The 16,561-nt window shown below is 46.2% G+C and overlaps 1 protein-coding gene across 1 annotated transcript in view; it reads right to left on the bottom strand.

Moving 5' to 3' along the window:
- Positions 1-4,647: 4,647 nt before the first annotated feature.
- LOC135878052 (coagulation factor V-like) overlaps positions 4,648-16,561 on the bottom strand; it is a 65,535-nt gene continuing 53,621 nt past the window's right edge. The window contains exons 20-26 of the mRNA XM_065403618.1: positions 16,157-16,228; positions 14,208-14,302; positions 11,533-11,688; positions 10,192-10,336; positions 7,678-7,826; positions 5,624-5,806; positions 4,648-4,794 (exon numbers count right to left, since the gene is read on the bottom strand). Coding sequence (XP_065259690.1) covers positions 4,648-4,794; positions 5,624-5,806; positions 7,678-7,826; positions 10,192-10,336; positions 11,533-11,688; positions 14,208-14,302; positions 16,157-16,228 — 947 coding nt within the window. The remainder of the gene's footprint in view (positions 4,795-5,623; positions 5,807-7,677; positions 7,827-10,191; positions 10,337-11,532; positions 11,689-14,207; positions 14,303-16,156; positions 16,229-16,561) is intronic.

Genomic DNA, 16,561 nt, shown 5'->3' with positions numbered 1-16,561 from the left:
TGCATATAGAGTGAACCATATATTGAGGAGATATATATACACACACACATACAGAGAGCATGAACAGGTGGGAGTTGTCTTACCAACTCTGAGAGGCCAATTAAGTAAGAGAAAAAAAACTTTTGAAGTGATAATCAAGATGGTTCAGTACAGACAGTTTGATAAGAAGCAAGTGTGAAAATACTTACAAGGGGAGATAGCCATTGAATCTATCTCCCCTTGTAAGTATTTTCACACTTGCTTCTTATCAAACTGTCTGTACTGAACCATCTTGATTATCACTTCAAAAGTTTTTTTTCTCTTACTTAATTGGCCTCTCAGAGTTGGTAAGACAACTCCCACCTGTTCATGCTCTCTGTATGTGTGTGTATATATATCTCCTCAATATATGGTTCACTCTATATGCATCCGAAGAAGTGGGTTGTAGCCCACGAAAGCTTATGCTCTAATAAATTTGTTAGTCTCTAAGGTGCCACAAGTACTCCTGTTATTTTTGCGGATACAGACTAACACGGCTGCTACTCTGAAACCAGACTTCAAAGAGAAACTGCAGAACTAAAATCATTTGCAAATTTAACACCATTAATTTGGGCTTGAATAGGGACTGGGAGTGGCTGGCTCACTACAAAAGCAACTTTCCCTCTCTTCGTATTGTCACCTCCTCATCAGTTATTGGGAGTGGACCACATCCACCCTGATTGAATTGGCCCTCTCAACACTGGTTCTCCACTTGTAAGGTAACGCCCTTTTCTTCATGTATAATAATGCCTGCATCTGTAATTTTCACTCCATGCATCTGAAGACGTGGGTTTTTAACCCAGGAAAGCTTATGCCCAAATAAATCTGTTAGTCTTTAAGGTGCCACTGGACTCCTCGTTGTTTTTGTGGATACAGACTAACACGGCTACCCTCTGATATAAAATGATGTGGTCTAAATTAGCTATTACCACTCAAGAAGGATCTTGGAGTCATTGTGGATAGTTCTCTCAAAAACACCCACTCACTGTGCAGCGGCAGTCAAAAAAGCTAACTATGTTAAGAATCATTAAGAAAGGGATAGATAATAAGACAGAAAATATCATATTGCCTCTATATAAATCCATGGTACGTATGCCCACATTTTGAATCTTGCGTGCAGATGTGGTTGCCCCTCTCTAAAAAGATACATTGGAATTGGAAAAGGTCAGAAAAGTGCAACAAAAATAATTAGGGGTATGGAACAGCTTCCGTATGAGGAGCGATTAAGAAGATTGGGACTTTTCAGCTTGGAAAAGAGATGACTAAGGGGGAATATGATAGAGGTCAGGGCCGGCTTTAGCAAGAGCGGGGCCCGATTCCTGGGGGCGGGGCTTGCTGCAGGCCCCGCCCCCAGGAATCGAGCCGCGCTCCGGCCGGGGTTGCCGGGCTTGGGTCCGGCCCGGAGCCGCGCTGCGGGGGCCGGAGCCGCGTGGGCCGCAGCCGCGCCGGAGCTGCGCCAGGCCAGGCCGGAGCCGCGCCGCGGGGGCCGGGCCGGGGTCGCGCCGGGCCAGACCCGAGCCGCGCCACGGGGGCCGGGCCAGGGTCGGGCCGCGCGGCGCTGGGCCGGAGCCGCGCCGGACCCCAGCCGCGCCACGGGGGCCGGGCTGTAGCCAAGCCGGGCCAGAGCCGCTGGGGCCTGCTGCTCGGCCGGAACCAGGGCCGGACTGGACCGCGCCTCCCCGGAGCCCTTCTCGCGCCCCCCGCCACCCCAGCTTACCTGGTGCTGCCTGCCCGCCCCTGCTTCTTTTCAGACTTCCCGCGAATCTCTGATTCGCGGGAAGCAGGGGAGGGGGCGGAGCGTTCAGGGGAGGGGAGGAGGGGGAAGTGAGCTGAGGGCAGGGTGGAAAGCTGCAGCGCGGGGCCCTCTTTGCGCGGGGCCCAATTCAGCCGAATCGGCCTAAAGCCGGCCCTGATAGAGGTCTATAAAATCATGACTGGTGTGGAGAAAGTAAATAAGGAAGTACTCCTCGTAACACAAAAACAAGGAGTCTCCAAATGAAATTAATAGGCAGCAGGTTTAAAACAAACAAAAGGAAGTATTTCTTCACACAACGCACAGTCAACCTGCCATCCTTGCCATCATCACCTTGGGCTCTACAAAATGTGACAATAGGAGATCACCCTGAATCTGGAGCTGGTATAAAGTGTAGCTGCTCGATTATTAAGTATTTTCATGACAAGAGCATGTAACACGGGTGCTCTGATTTATCAACAGACAACAGAAGTGGAGCACCCTACAGATTTCCATGGAAAGAGGCTACTGACAGGGAGGCAAAGATCCCTCGGCTCTGGAACCGACTTTTCCCATTTCCCACATGAATTTAGATCTGTTAATCTTCAGGACCTGCCTGCAAGATCTACCTCTTTTCTTGGGAATGGTTTGAGAGACATAGGGTGATGTCCTGGCCTCACTGAAGTCAGTTTTGCCATTGATGTCACTGGAGCTAGGACTTGACTCCAGAACTTTTGTTTGTTTAAACAAAAATGTTTTTGTCTGGGAAGTCATGGCCGGGTTGAACATACAACTGTTATTAAAAGTCGTTATAAAATGTTTTAACAACTGATCATTTAACAATATGCAGTTATTAAAACTGTTTCACAGTATGAAAGGATCTCAGAAATTAGGAAATTGTAGCTGCAATCAACCTGAAAACTTTCACATGAACACTTTGGTGATTTTGTTGCAGGCCATTTTGTGATGCAAACATTTCATTTTGGGGGATGGTTTTGTCAAACTAGCAAAGTTGCCTTTGAAAATATGGAAAATCAGAAATGTTCACATTTTACTCTAAGCTCCAGAAATTCAGCTGTACTTTCAAGTGGAAAATGGTGACGGTATGAAATATTTTAAAAAGGCAGAATAAAATGTGAAAATAATATTGATTGAGGTTTTTAAATTTTATTTCACTTTTTTTAATACATCTTTACTTGGAAATGCATACATTTTTTGATATAAGAACTCTCATTCTCTTGAAACAGCTTGAGACAATACTTTATAAGGTTATAGACCAAAACGTGGCCCTGGGTTCTTGATGATATTCCACCCCAGGCCATGAGGACCCATGTGAGCAGAGGGAGTCCTCTGCTGACAAGACTGGAGCCTAGGACAGTACTAAAAGCTTAGCTAAAACTCTGCTGAAAAGATATATTCAGGGATAGTGAATATATTCTCACTGAGTGCATCCATCCTGAGAAAATCCATAAATGTTTTCTGCACACCAGCAGCTCCACCAGCGATAATGTTGGCAAATGCTGTAGCATAGACAAGGTGTAGGTGTCTACCATAGTGTTACCTAATCTTATTTTATTACCATCAGGTTCTGTTTCTCATCAACAGCCAAGAAGGCTTGTTTCTTCCAGTAGGGATAACAAAAGAGCATTGCCTACCTTCTAGCGGTTAGAGCATAGGACTGGAAGCCATGAATCCTATTTCCGGTTCTACCACTGACCTGCCATGATCTTGGGCAAATCACTGTCTCTCTCTATGCCTCTTTCCTACCACCTATAAAGATACTGTTGATCCCCACCCAGGGGTGCGGAGAAGATTAACGGTTATTTGCGATATATAGAGTCAGAGGCATGCGTGATGTTTAAAAAGCAAATATAAAGATGAGGGCCCTAGATTCTCAGAGAAGGGGTTGCAGATCCTTGATCTTGAGAGGCTACTTCTATGTTAGCCCCAAGCAGAGATCAGAGCAGAGTGGAGGCCTCTCTTCTCTACACTGGCTGGCTATGACACTCCAAGGGACCACCTACCAGCCAGGGATTGCTGGAGTGCAGCATCACACCCGCTTCCCAGCCCCAACACCAGCGGCTACTGGATGGTGGTGTAGACAGTGCTTGTGTGTGTACTGGAGACTCCCCCTTAAAGGGGAATGCCTAGGGAGAGACATCTGATAGCTTTCAGCAGTGAGAGGGCTACAAAGAGAGCAAATCTGGGCTCAGGATTAAGCCCAAGGTCCCTGCCCTCAGGAGATTTAATCTAAAATTAGGTCAGGACCAGGACAAAAGGAGAACAGACCATTGTGGGTGACTAGGGGAAGAAGACAGTGGTAGAGAAATGGAGGGAATGCGTTTGGGTGCACAGATTCCCATGGAAAGGGGCATGTCAACCTTGCATGCTTTGTGGATTTGATGTTTGTTATTTTCTCTTTTTAAGGGTGGGTCTGCACTGCAGCTGGGTCGGTGCAGGTAAACAGACACGTGCTCTGCTCCAGCCTGCGTGCTAAAAATAGCAGTATGGCTATGGCGGCTCGGGCTAGCCACCTGAGAACAATCCCACCTGACCTCTGCGTCCATATGCGGCTGGCCAGCCTGAGCTGCCGCCCACGCTGCTGCTTGAGCACGCAAGCACGTGTCTACCTACCCGCTCTGGGAAGCGCCCTCCCAGCTGCTGTGCCGTTGTATCCTTAATGTACATTTATATGAATGAAATATCTGCCAATGAAATCTCTCTTAATTCACGTTGGCAAAACACCAAGATCCTTGGAGGAAAGGCACTTCAGAAGGACTAAATATGACCACTCCAAGAGTTTAAAAAAAATGTAGTTCTGCATAGTGACTGCTGAAAGGTGTAAGGCTCCCAGACTTGGCAATCCTTTGTTCATGTGTACTCTGTGTGTCCAGCACCTAGAAAGGATCACAGCCAAAGAGTTCTACCCGAAGAGCAATGCTTCGATTCCAGGTTTTAGGAACAATGCGGATGAACCTGGAAAATATGGGTGGATTTAAGAAATGCTTGACCTGTCCGCTGCTGTTCTCATTCCCCCCGAATACCTGAAAGTAAACAAAACAATGAATTAGTGAAAAAAAATTACCTTAAAAATGCTGCTGCTTTCTTTTTTTTCCCCTCATCTAAATGCTTCAGAGTTGCTGCGTTAGGGGACAGGGAGGTGGATTGTATCACTCCAGTGTTGTATATACAGCCTTCCTCCTCTAGGTCACTGGCTCAAATCCAGTCAGATCCAAACTGTGGTCTGTGGAAATGATTTCATGGTTTCTGTTTCTGTCTACATCACAGAAACCATCACCACAATTGGTGCTAACTGGCCCCTGTGTTGGCTGGGGACTGACAAATCCCCCCTCTCTTATCCCTAGATGTGGTCCCTGCAGGTCGGGATTGAAGCACATCCGTCAAGGTGGCTTGGGGGATTCTGTAAGTGCTGTGTGGATGAGGGAGGTCTCAGCTCTGTCAATCTGGGACCTTCCACCAGCACTAAATTCACTTAAAAAAATTAAAGCAAAAAATATTTTGCAGTGACGTTTGGCAGAGGCTTCCGCGTACACATTCTGTGCATTCCTTTGAAATGTTCCTCTGTAAAAGGCATGCCACTGATTTCATCCCAGGTTCAACGGCATTCCACACAAATGTAGCATCCCTCCCTTTTATTGTTGAAAATTACTTACATCAGAAATAAAGAACCATGAAAGGGAAGTTCTAGAGTCCTCTAAGAGAAGAACCACTCTACCAGCATTTTAAATTCAACTGCAGGAACAATTTTTTGTGCCCTTCATTCTGGGGCTGTCCCTCATTTGGGCCTGGAGAAATATGACAAAGTGCTCGGGATTCAGAAATGGACAGAATTCTCCGAGTTTAAAATGGTACCTTTCCCACTGAAGTGGAGTCATCCATATAAGGTTTCCATTCTGTGCCTTCATCGCTGTAAAGGATGGCGTAGGTTTTCACAAACTGCTCCGTAGACATGGACTTGCAACCCTGGGTTGTGATAGCAGTTATCTTCTTCGCTTTGAGGAGATCAATCTGCAGCCACTGCTGGTTGTTGTTTGACTACAATCAATACAAAGAGTAATGCGTGAGCAAATGCGTGTTTGTGCCAATATTAGCACAACCAGAAACTTTGCTCAATGACAGTTAAAGTTGTACGAAGACATCCACCCACCCAGAACCTCAAACCTATGCAAACAAAGTTAAGGGAAGCGCTACCAGCGTTCTCTGCTGGCTACACATCAGTTTAATCACTGCAGATGATACACGCTGACCCTCCATCCAGCATTCACTTCCATCACCAATGCAGAATGAAAAGCAATACAAATTCATCCCTGGTGAATTAATGTAGCTCTCATAGCGCTTTAAAGTATCAACATCATCCCCATTTTACAGATAGGGAAACTGAGACATGGGGGGAACTGACTTGTTCAAGGGCACCCAGCAAGCCAGTGACAGAGCTGGTTATAGAACCCAGGCCTCCTGAGTCTCACTCCAATGTGCTAGTCCAGTAGTTCTCAAACTTTTGTACTGGTGACCGCTGTCACACAGCAAGCCTCTGAGTGTGAAACCCTTTATAAATTAAAAACACTTTTTAATATATTTAACACCATTATAAATGCTGGATGCAAAGCAGGGTTCGGGGTGGAGGCTGACAGCTTGCGACCCCCCATGTAATAACCTCACGACCCCCTGAGGGGTCCCGACCCCCAGTTTGAGAACCCCTGCTCTAGTCACTAGGCAGTACTGCTTATCAACAGTAAAGCCAACAGAATTACACCAGATGAATTTGGCTCACAGGCCACCTACCTTCAGTGTTTACTCATCCACTGAGTCCAAAGAGACCACTCCCATGTGTAACGGCTGCAGGGTCAGGCCCATCAAGTTGAGCATACTATCTCCACATAGTTTCATTGCTTTCCACTTCACATTATGAAATTAGCAAATGTTCTTTTTTTTTTTTTTTTTTAAAAACCTCTTTGCGAGCATGTCACAAACCTCCCCCTGGAAGGGAACTAAGCAGGCTGGGGCAGGGACTTTGGGGAAGGGGTTGGAATGGGGGTGGGGCAGGAGCGGGGAAAGGGTGGAGTTGGGGCGGGGCTGGGGGGGCACGAGCCCCCACCGGCGCCAGGGAAAGTTGGCGCCTATGGATGTAGGGAGGTCTCAGCTCTGTCAATCTGGGACCTTCCACCAGCACTAAATTCACTTAAAAAAATTAAAGCAAAAAATATTTTGCAGTGAAGTTTGGCAGAGGCTTCCGCGTACACATTCCTTTGAAATGTTCCTCTGTATTAATGTAGCTCTTATAAAGCGCTTCTCAGCAATAGATCTCAAAGCGCTTTACAAAGTATCAACATCATCCCCATTTTACAGATAGGGAAACTGAGACATGGGGGGAACTGACTTTCTCAAGGTCACCCAGCAAGCCAGTGACAGAGTTGGTTATAGAACCCAGGCCTCCTGAGTCTCACTCCAATGCTCTAGTCACTAAGCAGTACTGCTGAACAACAGTAAAGCCAACAGAATTGCACCAGATGAATTTGGCTCACAGGCCACCAACCTTCAGCGCTTACTCATCCACTGAGTCCAAAGAGACCACTCCCATGAGTAACGGCTGCAGGGTCAGGCCCATCAAGTTGAGCATGCTGGACCTGCTGCCAGTCTCCACATAGTTTCATTACTTTCCACTTCACATTATGAAATTAGCAAATGTTCTTTTTTTAAAGAAAAAAAACCCCTCTTTGCGAGCATGTCACAAACCTCCCCCTGGAAGGGAACTAAGCAGGCTTTTCACTGGAGGATTGGATAGAACAAACCAGAGCACAGCACGGAGGGGGCACACGGAGCAGGCACAGACACACACCGGAGCAGCAGCACATTTGCTAACGGCAGCAGCTTTGACTTAGCATTTTTTTCTTTTGTTTGCTTCTTACCTTCGCTTGCCAGGCATTTATCCTCCCTTGCTGATTGAGACGCGCGAGGGAAGGCTCCCATGAGTTATACCAGGATTTCTTATAGGAAGAAGCTGTAATCTGAGCATTCTTGATCTCCCCATTTTCCATTCCCAGTGGCAGAGAGCAACCTGTTAAGAGAATAGCAGTAGGTCTCCATTTCATCTCTTGAGCAGCAGTGGACTAGAGGAATAAGCAACAGGATAGGAATGCCTGTCTCTGCCACTGACTTGCTGTGTGGCCTTGCTCAAGTCATTGTAACCTCCCTTGTGCCTCAGTTTCCCCATCTTTAAAAAGGGGGTAATGCAGGGTTGTTGTGAGCATTCATTTGTTAAAATGTGTAAAGCACTTTGAAGTTGTGAAGTGCTATCTACATTCTAACTGCTCAGGGAGTGGCAGAAGAGAATACATTTGCAGTCAGGGTGTGGAGCTCTCTTTGCCCAGTCATCATTAAAACTAAGTCCAGCAGATCTGTAAACTAAAAGGTTTGTGCGTCTGCCTATTATGGGTGAGACTGTCAAAAGCACCCAGAGTTAGACCAATTCTGAGCGCTTTTGAAAGTCCCACTCTGTATTAGTTTATTTGAATGGCAATATAAGAACAAGGGGCTTGTTGTCCAGGGAACCGGGGAAAGGGGATCCACAGCCTCTCTTTTTTAGGTTGCAGGTTTGAATCCAGCCCAGGGCAGGCGTAACTGCAAGTCACCCATGCGATGACTGTGCAATGGCTTGTGTGAAATGAGATTTACGGCCTCAGTCCTGTTCGCCATGAGCTCACATCACCACTTCAGGTAGTGCTGACTGTCAGCACGCTAATGGCCTCTTTGTTTTTCTTCTCAGAGAGGCCTATGACTGAATGAGACATGAAGACTAAACTCTGCTCCCACTCCCAGAGGAAGTTTCCCCAGGTCTGTGTTAAGGCACATACATAAGGCAGCGTGCAGAAAGCTGGCACTGCCACTGACCAGGTCTTGCCTGTTCTGTGGATAAACAGAGAAAAGCCAGAGCTGTCAATCCAAATACAAACACCAGTACTAAGAGTGGGCTTTTCAAAAGCACTGAACGGGAAAAGACCCCTAACTTCCAATGGCTTTGAATGGGAGTTGGGTACCTAGATGCTTTTAAAAATTGCACCCTAAATTCATTAAGGCCAAGGATTTCAGAAGCATCTTGTGATTTTTGGATGCCCAACTTGAGAAACCCAATTTTCAGAGGGTGGGCAGAACTGTGTCTGAAAATCAGGCCCCTTTGAGGTGTCTCATGTTGAAAATAATAATGGGGGATTTCAATTATCCCCATATTGACTGGGTACATGTCACCTCAGGATGGGATGCAGAGATAACGTAGCTTGAGACCTTAAATGACTGCTTCTTGGAGTAGCTGGTCCTGGAACCCACCAGAGGAGAGGCAATTCTTGATTTAGTCCTAAGTGGAGCACAGGATCTGGTCCAAGAGGTGAATATAGCTGGACCGCTTGGTAATAGTGACTATAATATAATTAAATTTAACATTCCTGTTGCAGGAAAAACACCACAGCGACCCAACACTGTAGCATTTAATTTCAGAAAGGGGAACTACACAAAAATGAGGAGGTTCGTTAAAAAGAAATTAAAAGGTACAGCACCAAAAGTAAAATCCCTGCAAGCTGCATGGAAACTTTTTAAAGACTCCATAATAGAGGCTCAACTTAAATGTATACCCCAAATTAAAAAAACATAATAAGAGAACCAAAAAAGAGCCACCATGGCTAAACAAAGTAAAAGAAGCAGTGAGAGGCAAAAAGGCATCCTTTAAAAAGTGGAAGTTAAATCCTAGTGAGGAAAATAGAAAGGAGCATAAATACTGTCAAATAAAGTGTAAAGATACAATTAGGAATGCCAAAAAAGAATTTGAGGAACAGTTAGCTAAAGACTCAAAAAGTAATAGCATTTTTTTTTTTAATTACATCAGAAACAGGAAGCCTGCTAAACAACCAGTGGGGCCACTGGACGATCGAGGTGCTAAAGGAGCACTCAAGGATGATAAGGCCATTGCGGAGAAACTAAATGAATTATTTGCATAGCTCTTCACGGCTGAGGATGTGAGGGAGATTCCCAAACCTGACTCGTCCTTCGTAGGTGACAGATCTGAGGAAGCGTCCCAGATTGAGGTATCATTAGAGGAGGTTTTGGAACAAATTGATAAATTAAACAGCAATAAGTCACCAGGACCAGATGGTATTCACCCAAGAGTTCTGAAGGAACTCAAATGTGAAATTGCAGAACTACTAACTGTAGTTTGTATCCTATCATTTCAATCAGCTTCTGTACCAGATGACTGGAGGATAGTTAATGTGAGGCCAATTTTTAAAAAGGGCTCCAGAGGTGATCCCGGCAATTGGTCTGACCGAGTAGGGCCATTCTTATGTTCTTAAATCTTGGCCCATAGAAAAAAAGGTTGAGCGTATTTTTCTAAGGGGTAGAGGGGAAACAAGTACCAGTGAGTTCTCATTGCTCACCTTCGACTTCGCAGCCCAGGAGTTCCATGCGAAGAGTAGGCCTGTAGTAGGAGTCAGTTGGATAAACCCTAATATACCTAGCAATGATAGGTGGATCAATATGGTTGTCTTTTATCCCATGGGCATCTGAATTACCTTCAAACAACTAGTAAAACAGAAAAATGCAATTAAGATTTCAGAAAAGATAATGATATTAATTACAAGCTTGATCCTGCAAACCCTACATCATGAGATTAAGTCTTTACTTATGCAATTTCAATGGGGCTACTCACATTATAGCAAAACCTAAAAACACATCATCCTTATCTTTGCCTTACTATAGCATCCAGAGGCTAAACCAGGACCCAGTGTGTTAGGCGCAGTAAAGACCCTTATTAGGATATTACTAGACAGACAACTAAGACCAGTGGAGACCTAACATTCATTAACACCTATCATACAAACACCATGACACAGTGGGTATGGCTACTGCAGCTACAGGTGCAGTGTGCTGGGGCTGTACCACTGTAGTGCCATAGTGTTCACCCTTCCTTTGTCGCTGGAAGGGGTTTTCCATCAGTGTAGTTAATTCTCCTCTCCAAGAGGTCGATGGAAGAATTCTGCATCTACAGTGAGGCGTAGGCTGAGCTAACTACATTGCACAGGGTGTGATATTTTCAGAGCCCTGAGCAATGTAGCTAGGACAATTTAATTTTTAGGTGGAAACCAGGCCTCAGAGTTGAGCTCCAGCTGGCAGGGAAGGGGAGTTTGGGCATAGATAGGAGACCCCTGAAGGTGCTATATGGACACTTGGGTTGCACATGCGTTAGGTAGCTACTGCTAATATTAGCAGTATATTGTGACAGGGTGCCAGGGCTGGGCCGAACTGAACAGGGGCGTGAGTTCAGCCCAGCGTCCCACTCTCCTTGCACATGTGCTCAGGGGAAGGGCCGTGAGCCAGAAGTGGGGACAGAGGCCTGTGCAGAAGTGGGGCTGCACAACCAGGGTTACGGGGCTGGGTTGAAGCCCAGGCTGGGGAGATTCCTTATCTCTTATTACGATCCTGTATTCTGCTGTGTTATACACACCAGGCCAGACTAGTAAAGGGATCTAGGTGCCTCACGATGCAGATAGGCATCTAGTGCGGTTTTCAAAAACCCCTTTAGGCACTTAGGTCCTTTGGAATTAGTGGGATTTTCCAATCTGCACCTTCATGCGCCTAAATACCTTTAAAAATCTGCCCCCTTATTCCTGGAGAAAAGCCCCTGGTGGCTGCCTGTGTGTTACTTTCTGCTGAGCCATCCCACCCGCTTACAGCTGCGTAAAGCCGGGGAGGCTGTGGTGATTAACGAGCAGGCAGACCTTCTGTCCCCCAGTGCTGTTTCCTATGAAGGTGATCCACTTCCGTTTGTCCTTGCTGTAAGTCATAAAGAACTCTTTGACATACAAGGACTTCATCAACTGCTTGGCTCCCTGCGTCTGTATCCCTGTGATCAGAACTTGCCTTTGCAGGTCCACCTGTAGAAAAGCAAGATACACAAACTGTACGAAAAGCTGAACCGTGAACCCAATTTCATCCTCTGGCAGCTAGGGAGTGGGGCCCAGGCCTGCATTTAGGCACTCAGAATGGCACTTCCATGCTCAAGATGGGTAACGGGGTGTCTAAGCTGGTGCAAGAGTCCAAATGAGGAGTTGTGTCCTAACCTATTTTATTGATGTGTGTATTGTAGGCATTTTTGGGGTGCCCATCACCACAGTATCTGGGCACCTAACAAACATTAATGAATCCATCCTCGCAGCGTCTCTGGGCGAAGCAGTGGAGTGTTGCTATCTCCACTGTACAGACGGGGAGAGCGAGGCACAGAATGGGTAAGGCCTACATTTCCAAAGCAGCCTCTGGTTTTGAGCGTCCAGCCGGAGATAACCAGGGCTTGTTTTTTGGGGATGTTGAGCCCCCACAACTCCAGCTAAAGCCACCAGGGGCCATGAGTGCTCAGTACCACTGAAAAATTAGAACCTGGTGTCTCAAGCTGGGCACAGAAGCACCCTCCAAAAACAACAACAAAAACCAGGCAACGTTTGAAAGTTTTTGCACCAGGTCACACGGTGATTGTGTAGCAGAGCCAAGGTGTCCCGATTCCTGGGAGTGAGTGCCTTCACCAGAGGACCCTTCCTCCCCCCTTAGGCCTTCTGATGCAGACAGTGAAAAGGTCAGTGATGTTGTTTACTAGCGAAGCTGCTGCAGGAAAAGAAAGATGCTCTTTCTGCAGCTGATCAGAAGAAACCCTCCCCCCACCCCCCCCGCAATTATTTTAAAGGGAGTTTTCAGCCCCACTTCATCAAGCACAAATGGATTATTTCTCTCTCCAAGTTTTCTGCCCTTACAAAAGAAAAGCAATTCTTTTCATGGATTTCAGGGGGATTTGGAAGGCATCTGTAACCACAGACCCTGGTTTCTACTGAGCTAGTCATACGAGAGCCATTAACTCCTTCACAGCTGCTAGACTGTTTTTATGTATTTTTAATAAATAAATGATGTTGACTATAATCACTTCAAACGTGTTGGGGGGAAGAAAGAGGAGAGGAAAGGTGTTGGGCTGATAGCGCGGGGGAGAGTGAATCTTCTATTTATCCAGCCAACATGTGCAATGACAGTGCAAGCTTCCCCCACGCTAGCCCACCAACAGGCCTCCTCCCTGAGCCGCAGGTGCCATCCCCAGGGCTCACAGGAGTGTTCGGTCTCCATGGCCCATCCAGTCCTTGGTCTCTCTTCTGAGACTCCCAGCAAGGGGGCCAGTTAGCACCAGTTTTGGTGGGAGAAGGGATGGGTTTGTGATGTGGACTGAGAACATCAACTCATTATACACAGGTCTCTGCTGTGATTTTCTGGCTCCAGCAAAACCAGGCTGGATTCAGACAAGCGACATCGCAGAGAAAGCCAGCACATCTTGTTATCTATCTTGTGAGCTGTTAAGTTCCTCCTTTGCAGCAGTTTTAATTGAACATCCATAATAACCTGCAGCTGCTTATAGAAAGTTTCTCTTTGATCCAGTAAGATGAGTGAAGAGGCAATTTTTAGAGGAGATAGGCTTAGCACAGCTCTGACTGGCTGAGCAAGGAGTCTGGGAGGCTCTCATCTGCCACACCTGGTAAAGCAGCTGCCTAGGGATCACACATGTCCCATTTAGGAGCATGAGCTGCAGTGACATGCAGGACATACTGTCTGTCAAGCTACAGAGAGCAGATACAACAACAAACAGGCAATTTCTGCAAAATCTTCTAGTGCTACAGCCAGTTCTAAGGAAATACTCAGTGGGGGCCTGATTTTCAAAACAGCTCAGCTACCACCGCCGGTTAGGCACCGAAATGAAGTGACCGGATACTCAGAAGTACTCCGCACCCAGAAGTCTCCACTCTTGAACATCTGGCCAAGTCTTTAGGGGCCTAACAGGTCGCTGAGCTTCTCCAAGAACCTGGCCACTTGTTCTGGGGTATCTGGAAAGCCACCAGAAGCTGAACAGGAAGAGCTTAAAGTACAAAACAACTTGTAATGCATTAACCCCCCCTTCACCCCATGTAACAGTTTCTGTAGTGAAGTAGAAAGCAGGTGTCCAACCCATGACTAGACTGCAGGATTAGCTGGTCACGCAGCAAGGGGTGAATACATATACACATTGAGAGACGGGGACAGCAAAAGGACAGGCTGTTTATCTACAGTATGATTATACCCTAGGCAGCGGCAGGGCAAACTTCCCCACAATTCCCCCCGACAACAGGCCACGACACTGACACAATACTGGGGCAGGGCTCAGCATCCACTTGAAGAGGAGCGTGCGACCTACTGAATCATCAGTACCACTTCCTGCAACCCCTGAGTTTTCCTTGGCAGCCTCTTTGGGAAGGTCTAGTTATAGTTTGACCTTGTTTAACACACGAGACCCCAAATAAACCCAGCATGTGTGTGGTGGTGTAGCTGCAGGCATCAGCTAACCGGTCTGGACATCACAGTGAGCAAGTATGTATTATACAAACCATACCTGGATCCATGGAAATTCACTTTGCTCCATGTCAGTGCTCCAAGCATTATATTTTCCGGCGTTGTTTAATCTAGCTAATTTAGGCTCCCAATAGTCTAGGTGGAAAAAAGGAAGAAGGATATATGGTAAAAATCAAGGAAAACCAGAAAGCCACTGGCTTCTCAGCGTGCATATTTCAGTTCTTTTTTGGTTTGTCCTAAAGAAAGAGACTCCAATACAAATACCTGATAAGCTGTAAAGCTGACAAAAGCTTTAGAGACATTGGACGTTATGAAATAAAAATTGACTGATCTTTGAAAACATGATTATAGTCAGAAAAGTGGCTTTAAAAATAATATAATTCCTAGAGCTTATCTAGCGTTTTTCATCAGCAGATCTCAAAGCACTTTATAAAAGGGATAAGTATCATTATCTCCATTTTATAGATGAGGAAAATGGAGGTACAGAACAGTGAAGTAATTTCCCCAATGTCACCCAGCAGACCAGTGGCAGAACTAAAAATAAAACCCAGGTCTCCTGAGCCCCAGTCCTGTGCTCTAACCACTAGGCAACACTGCCTCCCCTGGCACCCTTTTACTGAACGTACTACCAGAGGCATAGCGAGCGCCCTCCGTACCCTACGACCGGAGGGGGCCCCGCAAGGAAGGGGCCCCTAAAAGTGGCAAAATAAATACCGCATTCCAGTTTCTGCATTGTAAGGGGCCCCGCCCGGACATATGTTCGGAGGGGGCCACCGTTCGGAGGGGGCCACGTTCTTTGTTGCTACGGCCCTGCGCACTACTTCCTTTGGCTTCGTCAGCATTAGGGGTTGGAGTCAAGTTACAACATGCAGCAGCCAGAGCCAGCGGTGGAGGCAGAGTCAAACCACGTTCAACATCCACTGTAGAAAGCAACCCCTCGTGAAGGGCACTGTTAAAAATCAATTGTTTCTCTTGTCTGATAGATAATTTTCAAATGTGTGTGACTTGATTACTTCTAAAGCAAATGCCTTCAGAGGCATCTGTCCCTCATAGAGAGCTAAATCCACAGGAAGTTTGAAGTCACCAAAATAAGCCATTTCTTTATTATCTCGGGGAGGAAATAGCATCTGAAAAGAGTATCCATCCATGGGTATATGGAACGTTACCAAACTCCCCATCAAAAGCTCACCTTTGGGATGGGAATAAGTGAGAGAAAAAAAGACCCCAACATTGCTTGGAATGTCATTTTGCAGCATTTTACTCCCTTATAATATTCATACACTGCACTTCTACCTCTCATTCCCCTTAAAAATAGCAATGCATCCTCAAAGCCATTTTACAGCTGGAGAAACTGAGGCATTGGGGGGAGTAGTGACTTGTCCAAGGCCACTCATCAGGCCAGTGGCAGAGACAGGAATAGAACCCAGGTCTCCTGACAACCTTGTCCTGTACATTAGCCAGCACGTAGACCAGGAGGAGCAGAAAAGCCTACCTCACTGTCAGAAGACTACAGTGATATTGGCCTGGTCTACACTCTTAAGTTTTGTCAGCATAGTTCTGTTGATTGGGGTGGGGGGCGGAAGGGGGAATCACATCTCCTAGCTGACACAGTTATGCTGGCAACCTCCTCCCCCCCCCCCCCCCCCCCCAGTCTTCTGTAGGTATAGCTAATGCTGTTCAGGGAGGCAGTGTAGCTATCCCATCAGAACTCCTTCTGTCAGCATAGCTATGCCAGCCAAGCTCTGCAGCGTACACATGGCCTTGGGCTGTCAGTCCTGCTCCGACTCTGGGCCTGCAGAACCAAGAGCTTTCTGAAGTCTGACCGCCTGTTAATTACTGAAATGATGCCATAAGACAGTAGCATGCATGAAACACAGAGAGGCAGAGAAAATCTACAATTGCACTGCCTGGTGCCAAGTCATATTACTGAAGACCATGTCTGATCTTCTCAAATAATAAGATGTTCTTCTACCATGTGTTTAAACTCACTTATGTGATGAGAAGCACTGATCTGTGAATCAAGTATAAGTCCATTCATTAGGCCCATTGGTAACTTGCACTCTAGAGAGAACACAAAAATGGTTGATGACTGATGAGCTGCATTCCATAACTTATCAGGAAAAAGAGGGTCATTCAGAGTCATGTTTGAGGAGCTGGCTGGGCCTTTCTGATGAGATCACCCTTCGTACCAACTCCCAAGAGGGCAGATTTGGGACTTCATCACTGTTTTTAAAAAAAAAAAAAAAAAAAAAAAAAAGAGAGAGAGAGCGAGAGAGAGAGCGCTCTGTATGCCCACAGGATCAAAATCATCTCTGCATTCAATTCTCTCAATTAAGAATTCATAGGTGGTTTTAGGGAATCAAAGAATGTAAAGTTAGTGCTTTGAATGCTATA

Source organism: Emys orbicularis, chromosome 1 (assembly GCF_028017835.1).
Source record: "Emys orbicularis isolate rEmyOrb1 chromosome 1, rEmyOrb1.hap1, whole genome shotgun sequence".
Taxonomy (NCBI): Eukaryota; Metazoa; Chordata; order Testudines; family Emydidae; genus Emys; species Emys orbicularis.
Note: the sequence above shows the minus strand (reverse complement) of the source record. Positions and strands in the feature narration are given on the sequence as shown.